Below are 24,422 nucleotides of genomic sequence, written 5' to 3'. Positions count from 1 at the left end.
TTCCACATATAAGTGGTATCATGTGATATATGTCTTTCTTTGTCTGGTTTACTTCAGCTTAGTATGATAATCTCTAGGTCCACCCATGTTGCTGCAAATGGCATTATTTCATTCTTTTTAAAAAATTTTTGTTGAAGTATAGTTGATTTACAATGTTGTGTTAATTTCTGCTGTACAGCAAAGTGATTCAGTTATACATATATATATTCCTTTTCATATTATTTTCCATTATGGTTTATCACAAGATATTGAATGTAGTTCCCTGTGCTATATGGTAGGACCTTGTTGTTTACCTATCCTGTGTATTATAGCATCTGCTAATCCCAAACTCCCAACCCTTTCCTCCCCCACCCCTCCCCTTGGCAACCACAAGTCTGTTCTCTATGTCTGTTTCTGTTTTGTAGATATGTTCATTTGTGTTGTATTTTAGATTCCACATATAAATGATATATGGTATTTGTCTTTCTCTTTCTGACTTATTTTGCTTAGTATGATAATCTCTAGGTCCATTCATGTTGCTGCAAATGGCATTATTTCATTCTTTTTATGGCTGAGAAATAATCCATTGTATATATGTACCACATCTTCCTTATCCATTCATCTGGTGATAGACATTTAGGTTGCTTCCATGTCTTAGCTACTGTACATACTGCTGCAATGAACACTGGGGTGCATGTTTGAAATAGAGCTTTTGTCTTTTCCGGATATATGCCCAGGAGTGGGATTGCAGGATCATACGGTAATTTTTAGTTTTTTAAGGAACCTCCATACTGTTCTCCATAGTGGCTGCACCAATTTACATTCCCACCAACAGTGGAGGAGGGTTCCCTTTTCTCCACACCCTCTCCAGCATTTATTGTTTGTACACTTTCTGATGATGGCCGTTCTGACTGGTGTAAGTTGGTACCTCATTGTAGTTTTGATTTGCATTTCTCTAATAATTAGCAATGTTGAGCTTCTTTTCATGTCCCTATTAGGGCCCACAACTTTTAAATGAACTCTCCATGCTAGGACAGTGCCTGGCACACAGGGGACATCCCTGAATGTTAAGTGGATTTGAGTGGATGCTTTTCCATCCAGTCACCACCACTGGTCAGCATTGGCTCTGCTGGTTCCTCTCAGGCATTTCCATGTTCTCTGCCGGGCAGGGTCCTAAGTTTCTCCTTCCTAGTTGGCTCTGATATAGCATCTTAGAGGGTCTTCACACAGTGTTGTGTGTCCACTGAGGGCTTCTGAGATTGGGCCTTGATGTGTGCATCTGCTTGGCCTCAGTGTGTGGCATAGTACGTGGCACTTGATGCTTGTCTTCACGTTTGCAGTTTGTTTACTACCAGCTTGTTTTGCCCTGATTTCATTTCCCATATTCTGGAACCTTGTCCTTAAATAGATCTTTAAGTGTTCTGGGGTCCAGAAGATCAGGGGTCAAATATTTGCTCTATTACTTTTTTACAAAACTGAGATGAAACTTACCACGAAAAAAGAAAATTACAGGCCAATATCACTGATGAACATAGGTGCAAAAATCCTTGACAAAATACAAGCAAACTTAATCCAACAGTACATTAAAAGGATCATACACTGGGTTCAAGATGGCAGAGTAAAAGGACGTGCTCTCACTCCCTCTTGTAGCAACACCAGAATTACAACTAACTGCTGAACAATCATCAACAGGAAGACACTGGAACTCAGCAAAAAGGATACCCCACATCCAAAGACAAAGGAGTAGCCACAGTGAGACACCAGTAGGAGGGGCGCAATCACAATAAAATCAAATCCCATAACTGCTGGGTGGGTGACTCACAAACTGGAGAACACTTATACCACAGAAGTCCACCCACTGGAGTGAAGGTTCTGAGCCCCACGTCAGGCTTCCCAACCTTGGGGCCTGGCAATGGGAGGAGGAATTCCTAGAGAATCAGACTTTGAAGGCTAGCGGGATTTGATTGCAAGATTTCGACAGGACTGGGGGAAACAGAGACTCCACTCTTGGAGGGCACACACAAAGTAGTGTGTGCATCGGGACCCAGGGGAAGGAGCAGTGACCCCATAGGAGACTGAACCAGACCTACCTGCTAGTGTTGGAGGGTCTCCTGCAGAGGCAGGGTGTGGCTGTGTGTCACCGTGAGGACAAGGACACTGGCAGCAGAAGTTCTGGGAAGTACTCCTTGGCATGAGCCCTCCCAGATTCCACCATTAGCCCCACCAAAGAGCCCAGGTAGGCTCCAGTGTTGGGTTGCCTCAGGCCAAAAAACCAACAGGGAGGGAACCCAGCCCCACCCATCAGCAGACAAGTGCATTAAAGTTTTACTTAGCTCTGCCCACCAAAGCAACAGCCAGCTGTACCCACCACCAGTCCCTCCCATCAGGTAACTTGTGCAGGCCTCTTAGATAGCCTCATCCACCACAGGGCAGACAGCAGAAGCAAGAAGAACTACAATCCTGCAGCCTGTGGAACAAAAAACACATTCACAGAAAGATAGACAAGATGAAAAGGCAGAGGGCTATGTACCAGATGAAGGAACAAGATAAAACCCCAGAAAAATAATGAAATGAAGTGAAGATAGGCAACCTTCCAGAAAAAGAATTCAGAATAATGATAGTGAAAGTGATCCAGGACCTTGGAAAAAGAATGGAGGCAAAGATCGAGAAGATGGAAGAACTGTTTAACAAAGACCTAGATGAATTAAAGAACAAACAAACAGAGATGAACAACACAATAACTGAAATGAAAACTACACTAGAAGGAATAGCAGAATAACTGAGGCAGAAGAACGGATAAGTGACCTGGAAGACAGAATGGTGGACTTCACTGCTGCAGAGCAGAATAAAGAAAAAAGAATGAAAAGAAATAAAGACAGCCTAAGAGACCTCTGGGACAACATTAAACGCAACAACATTCACATTATAGGGGTCCCAAAAGGAGAAGAGAGAGAGAGAAAGGACCCGAGAAAATATTTGAAGAGATTATAGTCGAAAACTCCCCTAACATGGGAAAGGAAATAGCCACCCAAGTCCAGGAAGTACAGAGTCCCATACAGGATGAACCCAAGGAGAAACACGCTGAGACACATAGTAATCAAATTGGCAAAAATTAAAGACAAAGAAAAATTATTGAAAGCAACAAGGGAAAAATGACAAATAACATACAAGGGAACTCCCATAAGGTTAACAGCTGATTACTCAGCAGAAACTCTACAAGCCAGAGGGAGTGGCATGATATACTTAAAGTGATGAAAGGGAAGAACCTACAACAAAGGTTACTCTACCCAGCAAGGATCTCATTCAGATTCAATGGAGAAATCAAAAGCTTTACAGACAAGCAAAAGCTGAGAGAATTCAGCACCACCAAACCAGCTCTACAACAAATGCTAAAGGAACTTCTCTAAGTGGGAAACACAAGAGAAGAAAAGGACCTACAAAAACAAACCCATAACAGTTAAGAAAATCGTAATAGGAACATACATATTGATAATTACCTTAAATGTGAATGGATTAAATGCTCCAACCAAAAGACACAGGCTTGCTGAATGGATACAAAAACAAGACCCATATATATGCTGTCTACAAGAGACCCACTTCAGAGCTAGGGACACATTCAGACTGAAAGTGAGGAGATGGAAAAAGATATTCCATGCAAATGGATATCAAAAGAAAGCTGGAGTAGCAATAATTATATCAGATAAAATAGACTTTAAAATAAAGAATGTTACAAGAGACAAGGAAGGACACTACATAATGATCAAGGGATCAATCCAAGAAAAAGATATAACAATTAGAAATATATATACACCCAACATAGGAGCACCTCAATATATAAGGCAACTGCTAACAGCTCTAAAAGAGGAAATTGACAGTAACACAATAATAGTGGGGGACTTTAACACCTCACTTACACCAATGGACAGATCATCCAAACAGAAAATTAATAAGGAAACACACACTTTAAATGACACAATAAACCGGACAGATTTAATTGTTAGTTATAGGACATTCCATCCAAAAACCGCAGATTACACTTTCTTCTCAAGTGCACATGGAACATTCTCCAGGATAGATCACATCTTGGGTCACGAATCAAGCCTCAGTAAATTTAAGAAAATTGAAATCATATCAAGCATCTTTTGTGATCACAACGCTATGAGATTAGAAATCAGTTACAGGGAAAAAAAGGTAAAAAGCACAAACACGTGGAGGCTAAACAATACGTTACTAAATAACCAAGAGATCACTGAAGAAATCAAAGAGGAAATCAAAAAATACCTAGAGACAAATGACAATGAAAACACGACGATCCAAAACCTATGGGATGCAGCAAAAGCAGTTCTAAGAGGGAAGTTTGTAGCTATACAGGCCTACCTCAAGAAACAAGAAAAATCTCAAATAAACAATCTAACATTACACCTAAAGGAACTGGAGAAAGAAGAACAAACAAAACCCAAAGTTAGTAGAAGGAAAAAAATCATAAAGATCAGAGCAGAAATAAATGAATTAGAAACAAAGAAAACAATGGCAAAGATCAATAAAACTAAAAGCTGGTTCTTTGAGAAGATAAACAAAATAGATAAACCATTAGCCAGACTCATCAAGAGGGAGAGGACTCAAATCAATAAAATTACAAATGAAAAAGGAGAAATCACAACTGACACTGCAGAAATACAAAGGATTATAAGAGATTACTACAAACAACTCTATGCCAATAAAATGTTCAACCTGGAAGAAATGGACAAATTCTTAGAAAGGTATAACCTTCCAAGACTGAACCAGGAAGAAATAGAAAATATGAACAGACCAATCACAAGTAATGAAATTCAAACTGTGATTAAAAATCTTCCAACAAACTAAAATCCAGGATCAGATGGCTTCACAGGTGAGTTCTATCAAACATTTAGAGAAGAGCTAACACCCATCCTTCTCAAACTCTTCCAAAAAATTGCAGAGGAAGGAACACTCCCAAACTCATTCCATGAGGCCACCACCACCCTAAAACCAAAACCAGACCAAGATACTACTAAAAAAGAAAATTACAGACCAATATCACTGATGAATATAGATGCAAAAATCCTCAACAAAATATTAGCAAACAAAATCCAACAACACATTAAAAGGATCATACACCATGATCAAGTGGGATTAATCCCAGGGATGCAAGGATTCTTCAATACATGCAAATCAATCAATGTGATACACCATATTAACAAATTGAAGAAGAAAAACCATATGATCATCTCAATAGATGCAGAAAAAGCTTTTGACAAAATTCAACACCCATTTATGATAAAAACTCTCCAGAAAGTGGGCATAGAGGAAACCTACCTCAACATAATAAAGGCCCTGTATGACAAACCCATAGCAAACATCATTCTCAATGGTGAAAAACTGAAAGCATTTCCTCTAAGATCAGGAACCAGACAAGGATGTCCACTCTCGCCACTATTATTCAACATAGTTTTGGAAGTCCTAGTCACAGCAATCAGAGAAGAAAAAGAAATAAAAGGAATCCAAATTGGAAAAGAAGAAGTAAAACTGTCACTGTTTGCAGATGACATGATACTATACATAGAGAATCCTAAAGATGCCACCAGAAAATTACTAGAGCTAATCAATGAATTTGGTAAAGTTGCAGGATACAAAATTAATGCACAGAAATCTTTTGCATTCCTAAACACTAATGATGAAAAATCTAAAAGAGAAATTAAGGAAACACTCCCATTTACCATTGCAACAAAAAGAATAAAATATCTAGGAATAAACCTACCTAGGAAGACAAAAGACCTGTATGCAGAAAACTATAAGACACTGTTGAAAGAAATTAAAGATGATACCAACAGATGGAGAGATATTCCATGTTCTTGGATTGGAAGACTCAACATTGTTAAAATGACTCTACTACCCGAAGCAATCTACAGATTCAATGCAATCCCTATCAAATTACCAATGGCGTTTTTTTTTTTATAGAACTAGAACAAAAAAATCTTAAAATTTGTATGGAGACACAAAAGACCCCGAATAGCCAAATCAGTCTTGAGGGGAAAAAATGGAGTTGGAGGAATCAGACTCCCTGACTTCAGACTATACTACAAAGCTACAGCAATCAAGACAATATGGTACTGGCACAAAAATAGAAATATAGATCAATGGAACAGGATAGAAAGCCCAGAGATAAACCCACACACCTATGGTCAACTAGTCTATACAAAGGAGGCAAGGATATACAATGGAGAAAAGACAGTCTCTTCAATAAGTGGTGCTGGGAAAACTGGACAGCTACGTGTAAAAGAATGAAATTAGAACACTCCCCAACACCATACACAAAAATAAACTCAAAATGGATTAGAGACCTAAATGTAAGACCGGACACTATGAAACTCTTAGAGGAAAACATAGGAAGAACACTCTTTGACATAAATCATAGCAGGATCTTTTTCGATCCACCTCCTAGAGTAATGGAAATAAAAACAAAAATAAACAAATGGGACCTAATGAAACTTTAAAAGCTTTTGCAAAGCAAAGGAAACTACAAGGAAGACAAAAAGACAACCCTCAGAATGGGAAAAAATATTTGCAAACAAATCAACGGACAAAGGATTAATCTCCAAAATATATAAACAGCTCATGATGCTCAATATTAAAAAAACAAACAACCCAATCAAAACATGGGCAGAAGACCTAAATAAGCATTTCTCCAAAGAGGACATACAGATGGCCAAGAAGCACATGAAAAGCTGCTCAACATCACTAATTATTAGAGAAATGCAAATCAAAACTACAATGAATTATCACCTCACACCAGTTAGAATGGGCATCATCAGAAAATCTACAAACAACAAATGCTAGAGAGGGTGTGGAGAAAAGGGAACCTCCTACACTGTTGCTGATAATGTAAATTGGTGCAGCCACTGTGGAGAACAGTATGGAGGTTCTTTAAAAACTAAAAATAAAACTACAACATTATCCTGCAATCCTACTTCTGGGCATATACCCAGAAAAGATGAAAACTCTAATTTAAAAGACACACGCACCCCAATGTTCGTTGCAGCATTACTTACAATAGCTAAGACATGGAACCAACCTAAATGTCCATCAACGGAGGAATGGATAAAGGAGATGTGGTATATATATATATATATATATATATATACACCACATATATAATGGAATATTACTCAGCCATAAAAAAGAATGAAATTATGCCATTTGTGGCAACATGGATGGACCTGGAGATTATCATACTACTAAGTGAAGTAAGCCAGACAGAGAAAGACAACTATCATATGATTATCACTTATATGTGGAATATAAAAAAAAAGATACAAATGAACTTATATACAAAACAGAAATAGACCCACAGACTTAGAAAACAAACTTATGGTTACCAAAGGGGGAAGGTAGGGGGAGGGATAAATTAGGAGTTTGGGACTATCATACACACACTGCTATATATAAACTAGATAAACAACAGGGACCTACTTTATAGCACAGGAAACTCTACTCAATATTTTACAATAACCTATAAGGGAAAAGATTCTGAAAAAGAATATATATATATTTATATATATGTGTATATATGTGTGTGTGTGTGTATTGTGTATATATATATACACATATATACACACACACATATATGCATAACAATCACTTTGCTGTACACCTGAAACACAACATTGTAAATCAACTATAGTTCAATTAAAAAAAAAAAAGAACAGGTGAAATTTACATAACAGAATGAACCATTTTGAAGTGAACAGCGCGGTGGCATTGTAGTTCGGGGCCTGTGCATGGCCAGCACTGAAATCATATGCAGATGCATACACACCCAAGTGTAGCTTGCATCTGTGCTGTGTATGCACACAAGGTTGGTTCTTACACAAACCGACCTTGCCACTTGCCTCCACCCTTGAGGCGTGTTGATGTCCTGACACACCCACGGGCTCAGTGTGCTGCTGGCAGAAGAGCTGCTTTTTACCGTCTGCTCCATTTAGCATGTGAAAGCTCATCTCCCGGCTTTCCATCAAGCTGGGGCAATGGAGTGCTTATATCCAAGGGGAGTCAGGAGCAGTGACTTAGATGTATTCTACTCTGTCCCAGCTTTCGTCGCTCAAGGATCGATTTGCTGCAGGCTAGATACCAGCCGCAGACCGATCACAACCTAGGCTAGAAGCACTTGCGCCTGTGTGTCGTTCCCGGAAGCCAACCCCATCGTGGTTTCTGTGGACGTGGCACAGATGGTGGTGCAGGTAAAGGAGACTCGCTTACAGCTCAGGCTTGCCCTTGCTGGGGGCCTGGGCATCAAGGTCCAGCACTGTGGTCTGCATGGCACACCAGACCTGCCTCTGGACACACGTCCGGTGCCACGTGCTTACTGCTCGAGGAGCCGGATGCTACACCTCCTTCGTTCAATCCCCCGATGCCTGTTGAGTGTCTGCCACATGCCGGCTGTTGGGGTCCGGTGGTGCAGGTCAGGGGTGGTACTGTGCCCCAGGGAGCTGGGACACAATAATGTGTGACCGACCAGTTAATATTTTGAAGCACCTTTAACATTAAATTGAAAAATCATGAGTTATGACAGATCTCATTTAACAAATATATTCCTGGTATATTCTGCCTTCCATTTCTTCTGGGCAAAGTGCTTTGTGTAAGATTCTCCTAGATAGATAATTCCTGAAAGATATGTTGACTCAAGATGGTATTTTAATTCTGTTTGAGGGTTCCCCCCTGTGGAAAAACATGTTACAAACAACACCTCTGTTTTGTGCTTATAACTTACCACGGAGCACACTGGGGAGAGAACATGCAGGTCACACACTTGTTTTACAGATTTTACTCTTGCTTTTGAAATCTAATTTCATTTGACTCACCAGAAGTCCCAGAAGTAGACACTCCTTCTGCTTCCTTTGTCTGTCTTCATGTTCCTGAATTTCATTCTAGCATTGTAGTCATCAAGCTACTAGAGGCTAATTTTTTTAAAAAGATAATTAGGTTTCCACTGTAGCTACCTGGACGTGTAAAATGACTCTCCCCTGATTGGTTTGTTGATCCAAACTATATCTCTGTCTGCCCTCTCCCTTCATCAAGGTTTTTGATTTCTTTAATTTTTTCATTTATGGAATATGTATATGTACAAGCAAAAGGTATTCTCATTTTTGAAGAAAAAGTCCCTTTGGAATCTGAACAGAGAAGCAACACATATTTCAACCCTCTTTCCTATGATTTTTTTCTTTCCATCTGTCCTTCACTACCTTTCTTTCCTATCTACAGTCTGAGCTTTCAAAAGCTTTTAATTGAAATGTACCTTTTCTTTTTTTTTTGGCTGTGTTGGGTCTTCGTTGCTGCACACGGGCTTTCTCTAGTTGCGGCGAGTGGGGGCTACTCTTCCTTGCAGTGCGTGGGCTTCTCATTGCAGTGGCTTCCCTTGTTGCAGGGCACAGGCTCTAGGCGCGCAGACTTCAGTAGTTGCAGCATGGGGGCTCAGTAGTTGTGGCTCACGGGCTCAGTAGTTGTGGCTCACGGGCTGTAGAGTGCAGGTTTCAGTAGTTGTGGCTCGTGGGCTCAGTAGTTGTGGCTCATGGGTTCTAGAGTGCAGGCTTCAGTAGTTGTGGCTTGCGGGCTGTAGAGTGCAGGCTTCAGTAGTTGTGGCTCGTGGGCTCAGTAGTTGTGGCTCGTGGGCTTTAGAGCACAGGCTCAGTAGTTGTGGCACACAGGCTTAGTTGTTCTGCAGCATGTGGGATTTTCCCGGACCAGGGCTCGAACCCGTGTCCCCTGCATTGGCAGGCAGATTCTTAACCTGCACCACCAGGGAAGTCCTAAAATGTACGTTTTTTGTGCTTTGGTTCTGGGCTTACTAGATACATCCTCTTAGCAACAGTGTGATTTAAAAATAGCAGGGAGGTCACGTGGCCTCACCAGTCCCGTCCCTTTGCTTTCATTCTCGACTTGAGTTGTTCTTGGGCCAAGGACTTGCTCATTCAGCCCCTCTGTCTGCTGCAGGGGCGGGTGAGGTGAGCAGATGGGGACGGGCCTGCTGAGGAGCCCTTGCCACTGCGTGCAGGCCTGCACACGTCTGCAGGGCCTGGCTTCCTTCCTGTGTGTTCAGAGTCCAGAGGGCACTGCAGACCAAGGTGGCAGTTGTCAGGGAAGAGTCCCAGTGCAGTGTCACATCCTGGAGCACTTCGATGCCCTGGTGGCTGGCGGGAGCGCCTGTCCTGCTGGGAGGTGCACCCCGGGCTCCGCTCCTGCGTGTGCAGGAGGGCAGGCACGGGGCACGGGGCTGGCTCTGCTCCAGCTGCTCTCACCAGCAGACCCCTTGGCCTCTACGCCTTGGTTCTTGGGGTCCCGTGGCTGTGGTCATGGTCACTACCACATTCAGTTTCTGAGAGGGTAGATACTGCCCTGCGCGTCCTTAGCGTCTATAATCATCACTGATATTTGCAGTTTCCTGGTGGCTTGGAGAGGGTCAGTGGGTCTGTGTCCAGAGGTGACCAGATGGGGCCCCTGACTTTAGATGTGGGCACTGCTGCCCCAGAGAGAGGCAGGAGGGCTGGGCGAACCTGCCTCACTGTGGGGTACAATCCTGGTGACTCTGGGAGGGCCCTTCCGCTTGTCTCCAGTGTCCAGAGGGGCCCTGGTGGACCACCACGGCCACAGTCGACCCCCTTGTGGGCAGAGGGGGCCTCTCAGATCAGGAACAGTGTCTGCCTGTCGATGAGAAATGTCACGCTTTCTGCTGAGATCTGTAGCCCCGAGGCTCGCTTGCCCACAGCCGCCGTCCGCGGAAGGATGTGAGTGTCCAAGGGCAGAGGTGGGAGGCAGAACCAGGTGGAAGGCGGAGGGTGCTGGGTCTGTGTCGGCCGCTTGGACTCGTGTGAGTCTCCAAGTATGGGGCCCAGGGACCTCAGGGCCTTCTCTGAAGTTCACGGTGGTGGAAGGACGTCAGTGCCCTGGCGCACCCGCCAGCACTCACCGGGAGCCACCCATGCTTCCGCGTCTCCCTCAGACCAAGACGGAGCAGAGCGTGTCCCTGACTTTTCCCAGACTGTAGCTGAGGCGGAGCGCTCCACGGCGGCGAGGAAATTGTCCGGGAATTAATCGTAATACAAAGACTAAGAATAATAACAGCTGACATTCATTGAGTGCTTACGGCACGCAGTGGACTTCTCTGAGCACGCTACATGCATACTCTTCCGAGAGCTTTTGAGAGCGGCCCCTCTCTCCTCCTCCCCTCCCTTCTTTTCCCTCCGTTTCAGCTGAGGGACCTGTGTCCTTCTCGTCCTTTGGTACCACGCTCCATCCTCGGACTTACTGTTGCTGAAATAAAACATCCATTGTTTCCTCCCTAGACTGGGGGTTCGTTGAGGGCACGAGTTCTGTCTTCTGTGCTGACACACTGTCAGGCACATGGAAAGCACTCGGTACTCGTTTAGTAACTCACACGTGGTGGCCTGGAGCAGGGTTGGGGAAGGAAAGAGTGACTCACTGTCATTCTTCAGTGATGGAAATTGTTTTAGGGGCCTAATGTCAAGAGACCTCTAGCCCTGCTCTGCCATTAGGTTGCTCTGTGATCTCGATCAAGTCTCCTAACCTTTCTGGGCCCCAACTTCCTGGGCTATATAATCTCCAAGGTCTTATACTGCTTAATTCTATGACACCCTCTGGCTGGCTGTGCAGAATCATTTAGAGCATAGAGAACAAACAATGAACGACCAAGCAGGCTTATGTGTTGTAGCAGAGACAAGGGTACAGATATGAGACGGTTTTTAGCGCATTAAGGGTCCAACCTGCTTGCCAAGTACAAAGCAATCACCTAACATTTCCTTTCTAAGCAGTGAGTCATCTTTCTTCTGCAGGTCTTAGTATTGACACAACAGTGGGGAGGAGATGTTAATCACACAGTCAGATGGTGGAATGGATCTGGGAGCCTGGGACCACTCCCTGCTCCAGACTGGGAGGTTCCTGAGATGTCTTATTAGGTGCTGAACTGGGCCTTCGTGGGAGTCAGGTACATGGATGCTTACTTAAACCATGACTGTTTTCATTGGATTTTAAACAAGCCAGAGAAAGCTGGTGATTTAGACGTGCATGTTTCCTGTTCTTTAGGAATAGAGTTGGATCTGGTAATTCCTTCCAGAAAATTGAGGGTAGGTTAGAAATGGGTTGGGTCTTCTTAACTAGACACGAGTGATTTAAAAACAAGATGAACCAGTGGCGCCCTGTAGAGCCGGCCAGTGGGAAAGGACCCAAAGGGGGTCCTTGATTTACCTATAGTCTCCTGGAATACCAAGGAAACCTTAAGACCCTCCCTACCTAGTTTTACAAATGAAGTAATTGACAGCACCCACCTGGGCCCACAGTGTCTTCAGGGGCCTTACTGTCTGACTGGGTCACACCTCTGGCCGCCACGTGGATGGAACAGAGCTGCAGGGCATTTGGGTCCTGGGTGTTGTGTTTGCACACTTATTCTAGTTTCTGGTTCAGCTCTTAAGTACCACTGAAGAAGAGAATGTGGGGACGCTTGTCTTAATCATCTCCACTGAGACTTGAGGGAATCCCCAACTGCCCAGCTCAAGGGAGAGAGTGAAAGGCAACAGATGGTTGGAAAGCACTTTGGTCAGACATATAAAAGGAAGATAGGATGCATGAAACAGTGAGGACACACATCAGGGTCATGCACTGATGACCCTGACGTGTGTGCTTTGTTGAGTACCTGTTACGTGCACACCACCGCTACGGGGGAGGGAGTGAGCGTGTACCAACCCTGGGAGTAGAGACACAGGGGCGGGCCTCAGGCCCACCTCCTGCAGCTCTAGGAAGGGCCGTTCCTTCCAGCACTGCCCTCCTCTGGCTATCGGTTTCGACCAGGCCATTCTCAGGCCCTGTGCCCAAGTTTCCCATTGGAGTGTTGAAGCTTCTTTCAAAGTACTCCCATTACCCTGGTTTATCGTATCTTTCTTTCTGGGTTCATTCCTCAGCTGTGAATAATTAATGGTGTGAATGGGTGAAGTGTTTGCAGGTGTCAGATCAAGATCCCAGATTCAGGCTTTGCAGAGCCTGCACCCAGCTAGGAGGTTGGTGCCAAGGTCAGTTCAGGGGCCCTGCGACACAAGGTCCCCCCGAGCAGTAGCAGGCTGTGTTGTGACCTGGGCCCGGTGCCCTGCGCCCTCTGTGCCCAGCTCCCCAGCAGCTTGGGGAGCCTGAGGTGTGTGCAGGGTGGGGCAGGGGAGGGGGGGCTTCAGCTGGTGAAGCAGCTGAGCACAGCCTTTGGAAGCAGCCTGGGGAGGGGGAGGTGTCTGGTCTGGGGACAGATACCGAAAAGAAGAATTTTTCTCCTCCCTCACTCCTTGTTGTTGGGCTTCTCATTGAAGACTGCTGGTGTAAGTTGGGGGCATTTTCGTGTCCTTAGAACAGGGAGAAAGGTTTCACCGTCATCCCCCTTTCGGATCGCTAGACTCCTGTTGTGGTCTGAATATTTGTGTCCCCCGCAAATTCACACGTGGAGTCCTAACCCCCAAAGGTGATAGTATTAGGAAGTAAGGACTTTGGGAGGAGCTGAGGTCCTGAGGGTGGAGCTTTTGTAAATGGGATTCGTGCTCTTGTATAAGAGCCTCCAGAGGGCTCCCTTGCGCCATCCACCATGTGAGGACACAGGCTGTGAACCGGAAGGGGGCCCTCACCAAAACACGACCATCAGCTTGATCTTGGACCTCCCAGCCCCCAGAACTGTGAGAAGTAAATTTATGTTGTTTGTAAGCCGGTGGTATTTTGTTATAGCAGCCGGAACAGACTAAGACAGCCTCTAAAATGTCATGTTTCTCTATATATTCTGTAACTGGATTTTTTCCCCTTAACTATAGATTATAAATCTTCTTCTAAATCAGTATACAAAGCAACCTCATTGTTTTTCTTAATGACAGAGCGTTCCCTGGGGAGGTACCATAGTTCTTTTACACATTCCATTATAAGCATTGTACATTCAGGTAGTGCCACTTTTGTTTTGTTTTTACTACTGAAGGTCTGCATATCCTTACCTGTTATTCCAGAATTTGAGACAGTGACCATAAACAAATTTTTTAATACTTGGTAGCAGGAATGGATTTGGACAACACGAGGCTTTTAAAATTCTTTTTAGAATTCCATTTAGTAGGATGTGCTACTGAGGCATATTAAAGTTTTCAGGAGTTTATCTGAGGAAACATCAATTCACATTGGGCAGTGATGAGCATTCCACCTCCAGAAGCCAGGGGCGAGGTGTTTATAGAGAATCAAACAAGGAAGTGATTTGATTGGCTACAGTTTAAGAGCTTGCCTAGTCTGGGAAAGTCCTGTTGGCAGTTGGTCATTGGTTTCCTTCCCAACATGAGGCATTCACGGGAATCCACTCTGCCTTAGGTTTCAGTTTGCTTCCAAAGGCAACACAACTGTCAGAGCCCCCTCAGGCTAACGGCCTTCTTGTTTGAGAACTTTAACAGACGTTTTGTGTATTTCAGTGCAGATTTCTGCTGGTAGTGTTATGTAGCACGTGGTTACCTATCTTATAATTCATGAATCCAGACAGTTCTCAGTCTCCACATATCTGGTCCCCGGAGTTTGGAGAAAGGATTCTGATATGCCCCCGTACTCACTAAACATCTTCCTACACGTACTAGAACTTATTTTGTCGTGAAATGGATTTGCAGAAATAGAATTGCTGAAGCAAAGGTTATGCTTGTTTCATATTTTAATAAATGCTGTTAGTCTCCCAAACGTTGTCGATATAATCGGCCATCAGGGTGTGAGAGCGGCTGCTTTCGACCATCCTCAGCACCACTGGGTGTAACACCATAATCAGAGGACGCTTTGTACTCTGGGTTCTTGTTAGTTATGTGTTGTCTCATCCCAGGGAGTCTCTTTCTGCTGCGACATCACTTCCGCTGAAGGCAGACACATATGATGTGCCGGGAACCATGGTAGGCACCTGGGCTATACATAGAGGAATGAGATAGGATTGCTCTTGAGCTCATGGTCTGGTGGCGGATCTATAGATGCCTTTAACGGTGAACAAATATTGTACGTGGTCAGAGCTGGAGACCCAGCAAAGGGAGGATCCTGGCCTGGCGGGGAGGACGAGGGGATGGTGCTGAGAAAGACCTCACAGAGCTGATCTTTGACGGCTGACGAGCAGTTTCAGAGGCTCTAGTGAGAGTGTATTTGGGGCAGCACAAGGCTGGAGTGTAGGCTGCCCTGCCTACGGCAGGGGCTGAGATGAATAAGGAGGGGGAGGGGCCTTGAATGTCCTTCTGAGGAGCTGAGACTTCCTTCTGCACAAAGCAAGGCAAGAGCACCAGCTTGGCCTCTCAGAAGGCTGCTGGCACAGCACTGGGCTGGGAGGTGGAGGCTGGAGCTAAGGAGGTTGCTGTGTAGTAAGGGCACAGCGTGGAGGGTCTCTTTCAGTGAAGATGGGCTGAGAGACCGGTCGGTGGGCTCCAGTGTATCTCAGAAGCATCAGTGTGGGGCTGAAGAGTGGTCTCTGCTTGGCAGACAGTGAGAGAGGGTGCAGAGAACGGGTTCAGCGAGGGGTCTCGCAGAAGGGGGAGAGGGGGGCGGTGAGTTGAAGTTCTTGCAGAGCATCCAGGCAGTGGGGCTTTGCTTCTGCAGCTCCGGAGGGTCCACGGACAGAATGTAGATTTGAGAGTTCTGAGCAGGTAAGGAAAGTGAAACCAACTCAAGTAAAAGTCAAGCTGAGAAAGTCAGCCGGGTGTCAGCCTGAATCCAGGTTTCTAGACTTTTGAGCTAATGGGGACTGGAGTCTGTCTGCTTTCCAGAGCTCATGGCCACACTCATCATGCCATTTATATTTGCCTTACTTGTGTTATTTCAGTGAAATGCAACCTAGTATCAGGTTTCAATTCTATAAGATCACGGGAGGACTTCTGTTTTTCATGTTCAGTATTGCCTCACTGACCAGCATTTATTTTTTAACCTGAGGGTTAATCAACCCAAGCTATAGAAGGATAAGTTTCTTGTTTTCCAGGTTAGAGTTGAATAGAACTGATATTGAATGATCAGCAGTTTACTGAAAGGAGGAAGAGGAGAAACCTCTACCCCAGAAACACAAGGGCAGAGTTTCAAAATCTGGAGCTGGCCAAGGTCAGCAGTCATGGGAAAGCGTCTAGGCCATCTTTCCTTGTCCGCTTACTCAGCTCCGGGGGCAGCTGGGCTTGGAGGCAGCGGCTGTTCAAGGGTTAAAATGGCGAGGAAATGAGCACTTTCTAACCCATTCGGTCTGTTAATTTTAGGGCTTATAATAAGCACTTACAATACTTCCTCCGTGGAAGAAGTAGAGTGGAATTTCCCTGTGTAAATCCCATAAGCCACCCTAAGTACAAGCAATTTTGGTTTATTCCAGTTTGAGATGTTTTCTGGTAAAAGATGTGTCTCTGGAGGAATGACTCCCAGGGCACGTGTCCTCCCAACCCCCAAAGGCTCAAGATCGGGTCTCATCAGAGCCACTGTGGTCCCTTCTTTAGAGCCCATAGATGTGTGACTTTGCCATGGAGTGTTAAAAGGTCATCAAACTCTAACCATCTGTTTCCACAGACGGGCACATCCCCGCCTGTCAGGGAGATCAAGTCAGACTGGAAGGAAAATATTCTGACATATGAATTGTCAGCTGAGATTGACAGAAAGAACCGTCAGTTCATCCTCAGATCTGTGAAGTTTTTGACTTGACAGCCAGACACGTATAAGGTCTAAAACCTGTGATTGGAGAGATGAAAGTTCTTTTTTTAAAAAAATTTTATTTATTTAATATATTTATTTTTGGCTGCGTTGGGTCTTTGTGGCTGCGCGCGGGCTTTCTCTAGTTGTGGTGAGCGGGGGCTACTCTTCGTTGTGGTGCGTGGGCTTCTCATTGCAGTGGCTTCTCTTGTTGCGGAGCAGGGCTCTAGGCGCATGGCCTTCAGTAGTTGTGGCACGTGGGCTCAGTAGATGTGGCTCACGGGCTCTAGAGTGCAGGCTCGGTAGTTGTGGCATATGGGCTTAGTTGCTCCGTGGCATGTGGAATCTTCCCGGACCAGGGCTTGAACCCGTGTCCCCTGCACTGGCAGGCGGATTCTTAACCACTGCACCACCAGGGAAGCCCGAAAGTTCTTCTGAAATGACTTTTTCTTACAGATATTCAATATTGAAACTTATGAGAATATGTCTATTACCTCTTGTGTGATGATGGTGTCACGGATTTGTGTGGGTCCAAACTCAACATATTGTACCTATTAAATACGTACAGTTGTTTGTATATCAATTATACTTCAGTAGAACTGTTTTTTAAAAAAAAACAATCAGGAAAGCCAAAACAGCGTCTCCTCCCCTGCTATGTTCCTGCCGGGTGCCCCGAGAGGAAACACCGACAAGCGGGTGGTTCTCCGTCCCGGCTGTGTCCTAGACTCACCTGAGGAGCGATTACCAACCCACAGGCAGAGGCGTGTCTTAAAGCTGCCCAGTAATTGGGAGGTGAGCCAGGGTCGAGAACCACTGCTTTCCAGAGTGCTCATCACAGAGTGACCACCTGAAGCTGCAGAGGTTCCTCCTGGGCTGCCTCCTTTCCTGTTATACGCCCACAGGTGGAGGGTTCTGCTACTTCGTTCAAATGGAGAACTTTCCCATGGCAGGTTTGGGCCCTTAAGGAAAAGCTGGAGAGATGGTCTCCATGTTAGGCCATAATAAGGCTAAAAATAAATAAATATTGAAACATTAAATAATATTTTAAAAGCTTGTTATAGGAAGGTAGAATTGGTGGTGAGTAGTATATTTTAGGATGATAGACTCAATATTGGGAAAGAGATGGCTGTGACACATTGATACCCATCTGAACGGGAAGAGTGCTTCGGGGAATTAGTGGGAAACCCGAAATGTCACGAAGATCGCAGAGACCTAGTTTAAGGAGGGAAGAGGCGGGAATTCCCAGGATGTCAGTATACTAAGGAAACAAGCAGCCTGCTGGGGTGAGATTTTAACAGCGCACGTGCGAAAGATGAAGAGTGGGCTCATCACCCAGCGCAGGGTGGTAGGGAACCTACATGAAGGCTTCAGGAGAATCATCTAAAACAGATTATTAAAGGGGCCTTTTGTGATCATTTGGAACTAATTTGGGTTTGCCTGTTAACGTCCTGTGAGGTTGGGCTCATTTTTTCGATGGGACCGTGAGACGGGGAGATCTGTGACTTGACAGTGTGCCCGAGTTGCATGAAGACATTTAATAGCAACTCACTCCGTATTTCAGCTGATAAGATAGAAAGTCTGGTCTAAACAAACAGGCCAGTTAGGTAGATTTGTGGCTGGTGTAATAGCTGTACCTATAAAAGTACGATTAGTAAAATACCACCATGGAAGGAAGGTCTTTAATGGAATTGACCATTGGCTCCATCATCACTATTTTATAATTGATTTGAATGAAAATATGGAAGGCATGCTGTAGCAGTCATATTCTCAGGTTGTAGGGAGAGGGGTATCGCATCCAGCTCTTTCTTTTTAAAAGTTCTTTTAAATTTTTATTTATTTAGTTTATTTATTTTCGGTTGCATTGGGTCTTCGTTGCTGTGCACGGGCTCTCTCTAGTTGTGGCAAGCGGGGGCTGCTCTTCGTTGCGGTGCGTGGCTTCTCTTGTTGCGGAGCACGGGCTCCAGGCGCGCGGGCTCTAGAGCGCAGGTTCAGTAGTTGTGGCGCGTGGGCTTAGTTGCTCCACGGCATGTGGGATTTTTCTGGACCAGGGCTGGAACCTGTGTCCCCTGAATTGGCAGACAGATTCTTAACCACTGCGCCACCAGAGAAGCCTTCCATCTCTTTTCTTTTCCTTTTCCTTTCCTTCTTTCTCCCTCTCCCTCCCTCCTTTCCTTCCTTCCTCATTTTTTTTTTTTTTTTTTTTTTTGCGGTACGCGGGCCTCTCACTGCTGTGGCCTCTCCCGTTGCGGAGCACAGGCTCCGGACGCGCAGGGTCAGCGGCCATGGCTCACGGGCCTAGCTGCTCCGCGGCATGTGGGATCTTCCCGGACCGGGGCACGAACCCGCGTCCCCTGCATCGGCAGGCGGACTCTCAACCACTGCGCCACCAGGGAAACCCTTAACTAATGTTTTATAGGGAGCTATTTTCTACATATTTTTCTACATAAAACAAGTCAATTTGTACTGGAATTACCTACAAATTGTGTCCAAGGTCTTGGATCAAATTGTGCATTTCTCCCAACTACTTTTTTGTTTTTAAAAGAAAAAAATTGCCAGGAACCTAGATCACAATTCTGTGATCATTTAATACGATTGAGAAACAGCCTTGCCCACCCTCGCACACACCCAGTCCACTGCCCCTTGGACTGATATTGCTTTAGTGAAAGTGTCTCTGTGAAAACCAAAGTGCAGACGTTTTCACAGCTCCTCTCTTTTCATAAAGAAGGCGGGGCTGGAGAAGAGTGGGAATATTGAAGGAGGCCAAAATAACCGCTTGGAGCCTGGACCCTGACCTGCTCTGGACCTGCCCTCGGAGGGCGAGGGCCTTTCTCAGGGATCTTCTGGGGGAGGGAGGGTGCTGAGCGCTGTGAGTGTCAGCATCGCGGGGGCAGGACAGGTGTGAGCAGCCCTGGCCCTTGTCAGCACTTCACACGAGGATGCTGGCCTTCAGACTTAAAACAGCGCTGTAAGGAGCTCCTGCCCACCCACCCCTTTTGCTTATGGGGAAACTGAGGCTCACAGCGGTTGAATAACTTGCTAGAAGTCCTGCAGCTGGCAAGTGGCAAGACCAGGACTCAACCACCTGACTTGTCTGACTTCGTAACCTCTTCCCTTGACCTCGCTGGCCTTGTCGGTACAGAGTCCCATCTTCTGACGGGGGTCAGCGCTGAGCAGGGTCTACAGCGCTCTGATGCTCCCCTCTGGTTTCATGCAGGTGTTTGGTCATCCAGTTACAGGGGCCTCCCTGGAAGGAAACCACTGTGATTCTGCCCACAGGATATGGAGCAGACAGGTGCTTTGCATGACACTGTCCCTCTCAGCGCCTTCTGTTTGGGCCACCCGTTTGGACTACCACAGCTCCGCTAGTTTCCTAAAGTGCAGTGGTGGCAGTTCTGTCCTTTGCACTGAAGTCTGCCTGGACCTCCCGACTGGTCTGGCCCTTCTTCCGCAGGGTGCTGACGGCCTGTGTCCTCTCTCCCGCAGATGCCGCCCCTACGAGGACTGCTGTGGTTCCAGGTGCTGTGTGCGGGCCCTCTCCATCCAGAGGCTCTGGTATTTTTGGTAGGTCACGACTCTTCCTGGTCTCAGCTGCTCCCCCTGCCCTCCCCCAGGGGTCTGCCCGGTCAGTTTGTCACAGCCAAGGTGACGTCACCTTCCCCTGAGGACGTGGTCTCTGGGTGGCCTCAAGAAAGCGGGTACGTTGGGGCTGGCTTCATGTCAAGCACTTCTGCTCACGGAGTTTGGAGAAAGCTCGTCCCCATTTCCACAGACTTGTGGCTCAGAAAGCAGACTTACTCTTTCGGAAGCTGGACTGTACAGAAGCTGGTCCTTCAGCGGCTCCTCCACCGATTTCTGAAAGGGAGCTGAGGCCAGTTGTGTTAATCAGAGAATCGGCCCATCTCGTTATAACGTTTCCACTGCCTGGAAATCTTCCGTATTCGCATTGTGTCAGCTGAGTCCTGACGTTCCAGACAGACAGCCCGCATCCTTGCCCATCTTCCAGCTCAACCGGGGGAAGTTGGAAGACCTGTCTGGAGTCTGTAAGATTGGACCTTGGGAGAGAATGAGGGAGTAAAGCTGACAGGAACCTCCCGTGAGTGGCCACCCTCAGAGGATGCCTGTTTGGAGGTTTGCCTGAAGATTCATCTGACTTTGTAGATGAGAGGTAGGCTTCAGATGACAGAGATGGCAGAGTATGTGTGGGAAAGGATTTGCCTAAAACCAAAAGGGCATCTCCTGTGCCTGCCGCGCTCTCCTCTGCACCACTGCAGAGGTACAGTCTTCGAGGCAAACCCCGTGAGGGATTAGGACCCAGCTTTAAGGTTTAAGCTTCTTCATGGGTTTCAGATTCTGACATTCCTGACGTCTAAAGACTTTAAGGCCTTTCCTGAGCATGTGGCGGCAGACACCTGAATTTCTGGTGAGATTTTTTGCCTTTGCCTCCTGACGGCTGTTCCTAATGTTTGATTAGGGAAGTCAGCAGGAAGTGGGTACTCCACCTGCCACGTTTTCTTTAATAGGAGACCCTCTTCTCGTTCTCACCATCACCACCTCCTTGATGGGCCTTTGGCCATTTGGGGGCTGGACTCACCTGTCACGTCGGGCCCTGAACAGTGCCACGCTGGTGTTGGCTCCTCCCCACCTCCTAGTTGCTAGTGCCTCAAACTCTATAGTAGAAGGAGAACTTTTTTACCCTGAGATTTTCCACATGTGAACACCTCTGTGTACCTATCAAGGTGGAAGGGACTGGTGCCAAAGCTGGGGTGAGGAGGGCCGGGGGGGGGCATTTCAGAGCTTTGCCTGGCTTTACACACGCGCCCCCTCAGAACTTGCCTCCCCGGGGCCTTGTGGTCGAGGGTCCCGAAAGGGATCAGCCGTGCTTCTGGTTGGCCTGAAACACCAGGCGAATGATGATGAGATTGTGGAAATGCTCCTAAAAAATGAGAAAACGTGTCAAAGTTTAGACATCACGTGATTAGAAAGAAGGAAAAATGGAAAGTCCAGGAGAGCTCTGAGGGCCTGGCTGCTAGAGCAGCTTCTGTCGACCTTCCCTGGAAGCGTTCGTTTCCTGAGCTGGTAGCCGGTGCTTCTGAGCTGTCGGCCGGCGTCACTTGTCAGGGTCAGGGCACCTCGGCGAGCCAGTGGGTCCCTACACAGAGGCACCTCATGAGAGCCGTGGAAGGAGGGCAGGTCTCCAAGGTCGGGGTGCCAGATACCAGAAGGTTTGGTTGAGTTCTTTGAGTTGAGATTCTGATACCAGATAGCAGCTTCTAAACTGGGGATACAGCCAGAGAGCACCTTGAGATGCAAGCCTGAGGTGCCCCAGCTGAAGTCAGAGGACACAGGGTTTCCGCTCCATGGGTTCCTTCTCTCAGTTATGTATCTGGTATGGGGAAGGCCCCACGGCAGCCGGGCTCCTGAAACAGACAGATGTCTAGACACATGGAGAGTTTTAAACCAGTGTTCTGGAAACGAAGCGTGCAGCCTCTGATGCCACAGACGTTGGGGAGAGCTGCACAGCTTCTGACCGGGCCTCAGAGAGGGGCCTTCCCTGCGAAGGGCCCAGCACACTGCACTCAGGGAGGGCCTTCCCTGCAAAGGGCCCAGCACATTGCACAGGCAGGGACGTAGGCATGCCCCTGGTGAGGGGGTGATGGGCAGCTGGTGTGGGGGCAGGTTTGCAGGGCGGGCAGGAGGTTGGCAGGATGGAGCTGGGCATCGCGCGGAAGGAGGGCGGCTCTCCAAGCTGGTCCCACTTGACTCTGGAGGAATTTGGGCTCCTTACCATAACACAAGAGGTTTTGGAGGAGGATGCTTTCAGAAGTCCCTGCCAGCTCTAAAATCTTAAGTAATCTTTAACCAGGATAGTCAAATGAAAGCCCCAGGATCAGAAAAGGTGTAGAGTTGGAGAGCGCACTGCAACAGAGTGCAGCCTGGCAGGTGAGTGCAGCCCTGCTGCCAGGGCTGCCGCGGGGCTGGGGGCTGGGGCAGGCCGGCCCTGGATCTGCAGGGGCTCTGCTGCTGCCTGGGGCCTGCACTGGGAGCTGAGAACTGCTGTTCCAAGTGCTGCGGCGGGGAGGCAGGAAGGGACTGGAAAAACAAATTGAATTGAAGAAACCGGATTACTTTTGATGACAGAAAAGGCACATACTTCCTCTCTTGATCCCAGGGAAGCTCCCCAGACCCGCTCAGCAGTGGAAGAGAATGTCTAGGAAACAATCGTCCTGTAACTCACAGCACTTCCAAGAGCTGCTTTCATACCGTGGCACGCCTTCCCTCACGGCCACCCTGCTTCCTCTCGCTGCTACCAGAAGCTCATTCCCCTGCACCCTTGTTATTTTCTCTCACACTACTGCTTCAGTAAGGACTGAGTCTGATGATTGCCCCCCAAGCCGGGAGTTGGTCTCCTGCCATGTGACTTTGTTCTTATTAGCTTGCACCTGTGTGCTCGCCAGCAGCCCACGGTGTGAGGTGTGTATCACTTTTATGTGTCTAGGAAGAAATATGTATTCCATTTGACGGTGTAACCGACATTTTGGCTTGTCTCGTGGAAGAGACCGAGACCTCGTATGGCTTCTGCATTTCTGATCCAGAGAGCCTGGCCCCTTGGGAGTGAGCAGTAGTGTTACTGAGAAGGGAAGCCCTCACGTGCACTTAGCTTCCCTGTGCCTTACCTTTCTGCCCAGGTGTTTAGAGTTGGACCCAGGGTTGAACGTAAGATTATCCTGGAGTCCAGATGAAGCTGTCCCCTTGGGCTTCCAGCATCTGACTTCGGAGAGGGCCTTGTTTTGCACACCTTGGATTCCTCTAGCTCCCCAAGACTGCGCCCCTCTGACCCCCTCCCCATCTGCAGCTCACAGCTGTCCTCTCTGGGTCTCTCACCCACCCAGCTTTTCCTGTGGGAGCACCTGTGCTGTTCTTTCCACCCAGAAAGAAAGCTCCTTCCCTTCCCTTCAATTTGTCTCTTTCTTTCCATCATTCAGACTCAGCTCAGATGTCGCTCCGAAGGAAAAGAAGCTTCCTCGCTCTGACAGATGCCCTTGTTAACCCTCTTGTTGCATTGAACTGTACCCTTGAAATGATGAACACAATTGTGTGTTATGCATGTTTTACCCGCCACTCCCACCCCGAACCTATGTTGTATCCTTGCTTTTCTTAGCGCTATCAGAGCTGTAAATAAACACTTTTGTTAATTTGTTGTTTACTGTCCCCCTCCTCTATGAGAACTCAAGTTCAGTGAGGGGGAGACCCCACCTGTCTTACGCCCTGGAATGCACAGACTGGTGCTGGGAGCATGGCAGGTGTTTAACAGAATTTTTGTTGAATGAATACTGAATTAGACGAGAGATCAGAAAGCCACAATTTCAGTCCTTTTCCTGAATCATTTCCTGTCTGGTGCCCCTGATCTTTGTTCGTGTTCAGTGCTCCAGGGTTGTCTGGTAAACGCTTACTGACTGACTAATGGACTTAATTTAACCCTTAACATTATGTTAATTATTCTTGAAGGCTTTATTGTCTCCTCTTTTCTTAAATTTCATTTGTGTGTGGACAGGTGCCTTTAGACCATGACATGGCCAGCTCTGCTGTGTGTGCATCCTTCACAAGAGTGTGCGTGCGTGTTGAGTGAGGTTCTGGAAGGTTCTGTGAGTCCCATCGTCATATCAGTTTAGAGATGGGCAAGTTTCTCAGTTATGTCTGTGTGGAACAGACAACTCGGCCCTTCTCAGAATGACTCC

The 24,422-nt window shown here is 46.7% G+C and overlaps 1 protein-coding gene across 1 annotated transcript in view; it reads left to right on the top strand.

Annotated features, from left to right (window-relative positions):
* Window positions 1-24,422, top strand: part of VOPP1 (VOPP1 WW domain binding protein) — a 92,036-nt gene that overhangs the window by 55,340 nt on the left and 12,274 nt on the right. The window contains exon 3 of the mRNA XM_067745695.1: window positions 20,170-20,247. Within this exon, the coding sequence (XP_067601796.1) occupies window positions 20,170-20,247 (78 nt within the window). The remainder of the gene's footprint in view (window positions 1-20,169; window positions 20,248-24,422) is intronic.

This window comes from Pseudorca crassidens, chromosome 8, assembly GCF_039906515.1.
Source record: "Pseudorca crassidens isolate mPseCra1 chromosome 8, mPseCra1.hap1, whole genome shotgun sequence".
Classification (NCBI taxonomy): Eukaryota; Metazoa; Chordata; class Mammalia; order Artiodactyla; family Delphinidae; genus Pseudorca; species Pseudorca crassidens.
This window is presented reverse-complemented; position numbering and strand designations above follow the sequence as displayed.